Here is an 8,360-nt window from a genome sequence, read left to right on the forward strand (position 1 = left end):
CGGTCCCCCGTGCGGTTAAAAATTCAAACAAAGACTTCTGTATTTAGCTTTCGCGCGGCATCCATTTGCTTTTATTTAATCCACTTGCAGCTTTTATACAGAATGATCACACTACCCCTGTAATTTATGTGTCCTTGCATTAAGCAACATTATACCCTTTTAATTAAACCGATTTTACACATTTTGCTTGCTCGGTTTCCCTCCTTAAATTATGCATGAGACCTCCGCGGGGACAAACGTGACCATTAGCGCTGCTCAAAGGTGCGTCGGAGATGCTTTTCTTTCCGCCTGTCCTTGGAACCAGCCAGAGAACCTGACTGTTCATCAATAGCGGGTAATTTTATCTCAGTTCCAAACTCTGCTAATGACACCGGGAGATGTTCCTCGGAAAAAATGCTGCCTGGCCCCGAGAGGGCTTCCGAGACCAAATATAGTCTGGCGTTATCTGGTCATCTGTGGAAAAGTGTCTGACCCAAAAATAAATAAATAAATAAACCCAATTAGAAACATCTCAGCCTGAAAGAAGACCCCATTAGTGCTCCACAGTGGCTCCGTGGGCGCATTTATTTAAAGTTGCTGTCCACGCACGAGGGTCTTTGGTGACTTTTTAACAAGTCACCGATAAGAAAGCAGCAAAAATTTCTCACAAGTGTCAAATGGAACCAAATGATCATGTAATCAGACAGTCTCAAATATAGCACGCACATAACTGCTAATAGCCAGTTGTATGCTAATGCTAATAAGCTAACATAATAGTCTAATGTAATATAAAGATATATTTTGTAACAAATTTTGCCCCAAATATATGTTCAATTCCTTTTAATCACAAAATATTATGTATAATTCCCCACATATTTTAGTTCGATTAATCGGGTAATAATGCATAATACAATTTAGATTCGATTTTCCCATCAAAATCCCACTAACCGAGGCAAATATGAGTCATTTGTTTAAGGACAAACAACATGGAAATGTGGTAATGATACATTCTGTTTGAGGAAAGTGTATTTAAGAAGCGACAACATAGCCACAGCAACCAGATTTTTTTTTTTTTTGGGTCCACTATGAGGGCTTCATGTCATGGGTAGCACTTTTGTAGCAGTAGATCATGGTCAGAATTTGTTGGCACATGGCTAAATATACAGCAGGAAAGCAATAAAGTACAAGCTGCTGGTGCCGTGTGGACACAAGTAACGTCACGGCAATTTCAACTCATCATTCCTCATTGCGACAGTGGTGCCGTCGAGTTCCAAAGTTCCTCATTTGACGTCGGCAAAGAAACCTTTTACGGAAAGAAGGACGCTGGGAAAACATGAAGGCAACATAGTGTTTCATGATAGAAACAAAAAAGCTGAGGGAAAAACAAACATTTATTTTTATTAATACAAACTATTACTATAAGGAAACTCATTACAATTCTTTTTATAAAATATTGATAAATAAATAAATTTTGAACAATAGATTTTCAGCACTCCTATAACATTACTCTTGGAACATTACTGTAGATATAAATGTAATTTGAGAAACTACATTTTAGATAATGCCTATGACATCATTTTAGACTTCAGCTCAGTGAGCACAAATATCGATCAACTCCACAAGTAACAGAGGCGGGGGAAAAATGGCGGTATGGGTGCACCGCATCCTGTCTTGTCTCTGCGGGCCATTTAGACGGCTAAGGCGAGCGTTTGAAAACGACTTACCTTGTTATAGAAAGTTTAATGTCATGTGCAATTGTTTGCCCCCTCATGAATATTAAGAAGGGGCTTCCTATTAAAAATGCATGCGGCGTCAGGGGTTGTTGATCACTTCGGGAACGCCCATGCAAATTGGACTGTCTTCCCTGTCAGGGCCTGAGATGAATAATGTAGCTGCGTGTGCGTGCGTGTATTTTGTGTATATGCGACGGAACACTGCATTGACAGTCAATTAACAAGTTTGATCGGTGTGTGAAGTCATTCTTTTGAACCGTTAATTTTATGTAAATAGTATTCGCCCGTGTCGCCCCCTCCTCAGTTCCACCTCCCACAAAGAGTAACCAGAGCGTCGTCGTCAATAATTGATCATCACACACCTGCTTGGGAGCCCTCTGTTAGCACCTTTTGATATTCAAATTGACTAAACGGTCGCCCAACTTTTGCGAATGCCAAATGGGGTGAGCTCATGTCGCGAGGAAGAGTTTTAAAAAAAATTCAGGACAGTCCCGACCACAAGGGGGCGGGCGGACTTTTTTTTCATCACCTTTTGATGACTGCTAAATGGAATGCTAACGGGAATGTAACTTTGCAAAGCAACCATTATTTTACCATGATTATTTTCAACATGCAGTTATATAGTGGCGATTTTTTCTTTCTTTCTAAGTAAACCAGCTTGTCTCGGTGTGATCCAGATATGTTGGATGATCTGCAATTATCACCAGCTGATATTTGCATTGTCCACATGCTAGCATCAAAAATCCTCACAGCTGACCCCCCATGCGAGGTCTCTAAAGACCTGACCTCTTGAGTACCAGCCCTCGCACGTCTTTACGCATTAAACAGATAGATCCAAGCCCGACTTTTGTTATGCGAGACCCCGTCTGCGAGCAGAGGTATTTAACGGAGAATTAGCTTATTATCACATGCTTAATTACGCCTATAAATAGCACTGATGTCGCCGGTACGCTATTGGGACGTTTTGTGTGAAGTGCGAAATGAAAACTGTTAGCGATAAGAAGCCGAAATTCAGGAGGTGGGCCTCATTGATTAATGCACTGCTAACCAAGGGATAATTACAATGAATGTTAATTTGATATAGCACCTTACTGATTAAAACATTTTTTTTAATACTAAAGTAGTTTTAGAGTTTTACCATTCTTTACAATGAAAAAAATTAATTAATTGTACCTAATCTGAGCTGTAAAGAATGTGTTTATTTGAGGTGTGTCCTTTCTTTGTCTTCTCCAGGTCGATGGCGCCGTGTTCTGCGCAGGCCAAATTGCACTGGTCCCCTGCACCATGCAGCTGGTGAAGGCAGGCACCAGCACGCAAGCCAGTTTGGCATTTAGCCACGCACAGAAAGTTCTGGAGGCCACCATCGGCAATTTGACTCTGGCCCATGCGGTCCAGGCCCACTGCTATGCCACCAGAAGCCAAGATGTCGCCATCATCCGGGCCGCATGGAAACGCGCGCTGGAGGTTGAGGATGAAGACCAGGTCAGTAGATTGTTGTCAATAAATAGTAGGCCTCTCTTGTGAAGTTTAGTGCAGAAAAATGTAGAAGTGTGTTTGTCTTCCTGTCGTTCCAATACTTTTGTCCTGATTTGCCAGCTACTTAGCTAGCTTGCGAGCACCTTTACCCCACATAGCAATCAGGTGTCCCTAAACTTTTGTCATATTTGTGAAGAGGGGGGGAAAATAGGTAAAAGTTCTCCGTGTGTGTCCCCCCGGGGGCCGCTCGCTGCGACTGATACTTGCCGCCGCCGCCGTTTCTCATGAAAACTTGATGATGTGGGAAGCGCGGGCGTCTTTGATAATGTGCAGCTTGGCGCAGAGGCAGATGTCTTCCTCAGAGCCTCCCTAATCCTTTGCACCCCCCGACCATTTTGGAGCTAGGTTCAACTCTCAGAGCAGCTTATCCCCCCCAACCCTACCCCCAACCCTCTTTTCCTGCCGCCACCCTCCGTTCTGCCGCCCCGGCTTCTAACCCTTTGCTCCGTGCGTCTAACCAGAGCGCCCGCCAGTCTCTTCCCCGGCAGCCTCTCTCCGCCCACTGTAATCTGTCGAGTGGTGGGAATAGGCCCCGAGGGGGGCACGGAGAGAGAGAAGCGGGAGCGCACATCCAACATGTGGCTCTATCGGGGAGGGGGGGGGCATGGGGGGTTAAAAGCCGAGGCAAAGAGGATGTCAACTTTGTGTCACTTCCTGGAAAGCCAAGTGGTAATTCTCAACCGTTTCGAGGCTTTTTTTCCCCCTCCAAGGGTTCAATATTCAGATTTCACAAGCTGCTGTGATTTTTGACGTTTTGTAACTCCATAGGATGAAAAAGCACTGACAACATGTCGCCGCTTAGGAATGCAAACTGGGTCAGATCATGAAAGACACAAAGTTTGAACTTCTACATTTAAAGTTCTCCAAGTGTTGTGCCACAAGCTAGTTTTTCCCATAAGGCGTTTGTTGAAATTGTCCCAATCCAAATTTGACAACTTGAGCACTCGCGCCAATTTTGTAGCTCTGTTAACTTGCTCATGAGGTTATTTTGTCCAAGTATTCACACAGCTGTCCACCATTGGCGCGCCTTAAACATCGACGCAAACATCCTGACGAGTGGAAAGGGACGTTAGAGCAGACTGACAGCGGCGGTGCGGCGAGGCCTCGGCGCCGACGACGTCCCGCTGAGCAGGAAATGTAGGGGAACCGGCTAAGCGGCGCGGTCCCATCAGCTCCCCGCTGCTCGGCTGACTTCACACCGCTTCCTTATTACCGTGTTTACCGTTCGGCTTTCACGCCTCTCTTTCGGCCGCGCGCCCCGAACGCCAGTTAGCGGGGGAGAAGAAAAACAAACACGAAGAGAGAGGTGGGTCACGCTTCTTAAGTGCGGCACTGCGGGGATTGTGGCCGCATGCCCTGTGAAGGAAGGAGGAGGGAAATCTGCTGTGCGGAAAAGCTGCGTAAGTATGAAAAAGTCAAATATGGAGCAAATAAATGATTTTAAGATCGTTTAAAAATAGGCTTCAATAAAAGTAAACAAAGTAAACCCCCGCATTAAAAAAAATCCATTTATGTTGGACTTAAATTTAATCTCGCCCAGTACCAAAGTTGAAGTTGCCCCACCACGCAAACTTTTTCTGCAACTTTCGCCCTGTGCTCCACACGACTAAAAGAACAAACGTGAGTCTGACGTGAGCTTGTCGGACAGCTTGAAAAGTCAGCAAGTCGCGTGTCACGACAAAGTCCCGGAGCACATCGCCGCTCTCCCGGTAGACCGGGCTGGGCCGAGGCTGGGTAACCCAGAGGCCTGCAGGGTGGCCTTTAAGCCTGGCTGAGCAAGGGTCAGCACCCCCCCGCCTCCTCTCAATACACCCCTTCAGTCCTGTCACATCCCTCCTCGTTCGCCCGCCCTCTCTCTCTGTTCAATTGCTATTGACAAGGAATAGCTAGAAGTGCTAATGTAACATTTATCAAAGCGTGCGCCGCGTATATGTGCTGTCACTTGACATGAGAGCCACCTTGTTGTTATCACAATTGATCGAGTATTGGGACCGGCCTGACAAAAACAATATAATTACGCTATGCGTTCCAAGTTATGTATTTGGGAAAAAAAATATTTTGATTTTAGTGGTAAAAATTCAGAGATTAAATTTGTAATTTTATATAAATTAAAGTCATGGTTGGAAAACCGTAATGCTTTATTTTTAGTTTTTTTTTTTTTTTACAATATTAGAGTTATAACAAGGAATAAAAATTGAGAGCGATGCTAGTATTTTTACTAATATTAAGACATTTATCTCGAAACATAACAAAAATAAGCAATTTTCAACTCTTGTAAACAAAGAATGTGGCTCTCAGCCTTCATAGTTTCACGATGAAGAGTTTAAGAAAGTTTTACCTGTTCACGATCGATCTTGAAAGGACAAAGAGTTTCTCGTCGTCGTCGTCGTCTGCTCTCTCCGATAATTTCTTTTTTTGGTGTGCGCGTCGGGCGAGCATCCAAGTAAAAAAGCGAGGGTAACCTGTTATTATTCCGCACTTACAGAGTGCCGTGTAAGTGGATGAAAATTGATCCAGCAAATTGAAAGGGGGGTTAAGTGTTTTCACCCTATCGACTTTGGCTGAAAAGGCGCTTATATAAAACACTCATTTCTGTCCCATTAGCGGATGATGCCAGCCCCCAAGTATTATTAGAGGGGGCCGCGCCGAATACTTTTTGTTGGGGCTAATGGCCGGCGCTCTGTTGGGGTAGAAAAGAGAGAAAAGGGTGAAGCTAGGGAATGAGCGTGGCGGAGAGGTGAAAAGTCGACACGAGTAGGACCTGTCATGTTAGCATTTTGTTTATGGTGGCTGAAAGCATATTATGGATCTGTTGGCGGTTGTTTGCACTCTACCATTAGACGGGGTCACCTCGCAATCTACGGGTAATGGACGGCCTGTCACGGCTGTCATGTAAAGAAGAGTCTGTGCGTGTGTGTGTTCTTGTTTACGCTCTTACGACGAAGAACCGTACAATGTTTGCTAATGATCAGGTTTTTGCGAAGGAATCGGCTACGAACATGGAATCGTTTTTGGTCGGTCGGTGTTACTGGTGCTAATGCTAACAGATTTTTGGAGCATTGCGCAACATTGAGCAATTTGTGCACCATCTGTCTGCATTACAGGAGTTTTTTACTGGGCCTGAACGCCAAGCTCCTCCGTTAGTGGTGGCGATTGTGCCCGCTTTACCCAAAGATGCCGCCGTCGAGATCCACGTCACAGCCGTCCAGGATGACCCCAGCCAAAGGACGTCCTGTCACATGACCACAACTTTGCGGCACTGCAGCATCGAGTGCCGAGTTCTAACGTCTGCCGACCGAAGCGCCGCCTCGCTGTCCCTGCGCCTGACCGTGACTGACCCTGGGGTCGTGGAGGACGCAAGGGAGGTCACGGATGCGATCTGCGCCGCGTTTGGAAAAGCCCTCAAGGAGACGGAGGCTGAGCTGGTCCCGCTGTGTGCCCGAGTGTTCTACAAGTGCCACAACACGCTGGCGAAGCAAGTCACTGAAGGTTTGTGCACACACAAATGGAGTCACACTGTGCTAATAACATGGGAACTGTCCGCCGTCCCAATACTTTTGGAAGCATGTGAATGCAGATGGAGCAAAGTCAACAACTTTGATTATGCAGCTTCCCCCTGCAAACCGAGCCTGACTCATCACGGAGAAGCTGGAGTCGGCTCGCACGCACATGAAGAGAATCCCCCTCCGCCCCCTCGAACCTCACCCTTTGGGCATCTTTATGGGTCACAGCCCGCTCGCAATGGGGCGATGAATCCGAAAAGTCAAAAGGGGGAAAAAAGTAACACCTCTGGCGTCGGCGCTCGCAGTGTCACGAGGTGCAGCTGTCAGAGCACAGACAACGCAAAATGTAACCCCCCCCCCTCACCTTCCCCCTTTACATTATTTGCGTGAGGATTCACAGCTGATAGACGTGGCATATGCTTCGAATGAAACCTTTAAACATCTTGTCTCAACTTGTTACTTACGATCCAAAGACCCCCACTCTGTTACGGACCCTTCTTTCTAACATTAATAGATGAGTTCTATTTATCTTATCTATCTCACTGGCTATGTGTCTAGCTAGCTAGCTAATTCTTTATCCAGCTAGCTATCTACCTATCTATTTATTTTATTTGTAGGTTTACAAGATAAACACAGCCATGGGAACACGAGCATAAAAATTGAGCCAACTCCAAGTCTGTCCTTTTTGTATTGGTACAGTACTACTTTGACTATTTTTGAACAAGTGTCTTTGTTTCTGCTGTACAGAATGAGATTACTTTTGGCACCTCTGGAAGTGGAACACAAAAAGAAACGTTACAGAGGTCTTTCCGTGCCCCTCAGCATCTTTAGTCATCTCAAAATGAACAATGTTCATTGGCCAACACTTGCTATAATCGCCAGTTCATTTGACTAATTTGATCCATTTGGGAGGCAGCGTAGCACAACTAAAAACTCGCACCGCTGCCGGCCTTGGCCACTCCTTTAAAAGCCCAATGAGCCCCGAAGGTATCGGCTATTAATCATGGTAATCCTCCAGTTCTACTGCAGCCTTAATTGATCAAGAAATGCTCATGCCCTCCTTTTGGGTCACATGTCCCTTGGCTAACATGACATACAACGTTCGGTTTCCAGCACAATGGCATGAAAGTCCTGTGAACCTCGAAGGTATCGAATATGTATGCGACATATTCTTAGTTACAGTAGCCGGCCGGTGTGCATCCTCGTGAAAGAAATGAGACAACCGCGAGACAGACACACTTGTGGCCAATTAGCGTTACAGATCGGGACCGGACGACGATCCCAGCGGACCGCCGCTAAATGGACAGGCTGTCATCGAGACATTTGCTCCATGAATTCTCATATGTCCGCTCTCCATCTGTAGTCTGGCCAATCGCACTCGGCGAAGACAACAACTGTGTCTAATAAAGAAGAACCCCCCCCCCCTCCTGTTCACGCATATTGGCTTGTCCGAATGTGGAATTCAATCCTTTCTAACATATGTCTACATTGTAATGAATGTAAAAGGGGGTTTAAGAATATCAATAATTTGCGAATAGCTCCCGGTCACGGGGTTAAGTGCAGGCTCGTCGGGAGCCACGCGCTAATGTCACCCTCCTTCTTCCACCAG

The 8,360-nt window shown here is 45.7% G+C and overlaps 1 protein-coding gene across 6 annotated transcripts in view; it reads left to right on the forward strand.

The window, feature by feature from the left end:
- Window positions 1-8,360, forward strand: part of dph6 (diphthamine biosynthesis 6) — a 95,603-nt gene that overhangs the window by 86,144 nt on the left and 1,099 nt on the right. For all 6 annotated transcript variants that reach the window (XM_037241022.1, XM_037241021.1, XM_037241019.1 and 3 more), the window contains 2 exons: window positions 2,946-3,194; window positions 6,353-6,737. In XM_037241022.1, the coding sequence (XP_037096917.1) occupies window positions 2,946-3,194; window positions 6,353-6,737 (634 nt within the window). The remainder of the gene's footprint in view (window positions 1-2,945; window positions 3,195-6,352; window positions 6,738-8,360) is intronic.

This window comes from Syngnathus acus, chromosome 22, assembly GCF_901709675.1.
Source record: "Syngnathus acus chromosome 22, fSynAcu1.2, whole genome shotgun sequence".
NCBI classification, from domain to species: Eukaryota; Metazoa; Chordata; class Actinopteri; order Syngnathiformes; family Syngnathidae; genus Syngnathus; species Syngnathus acus.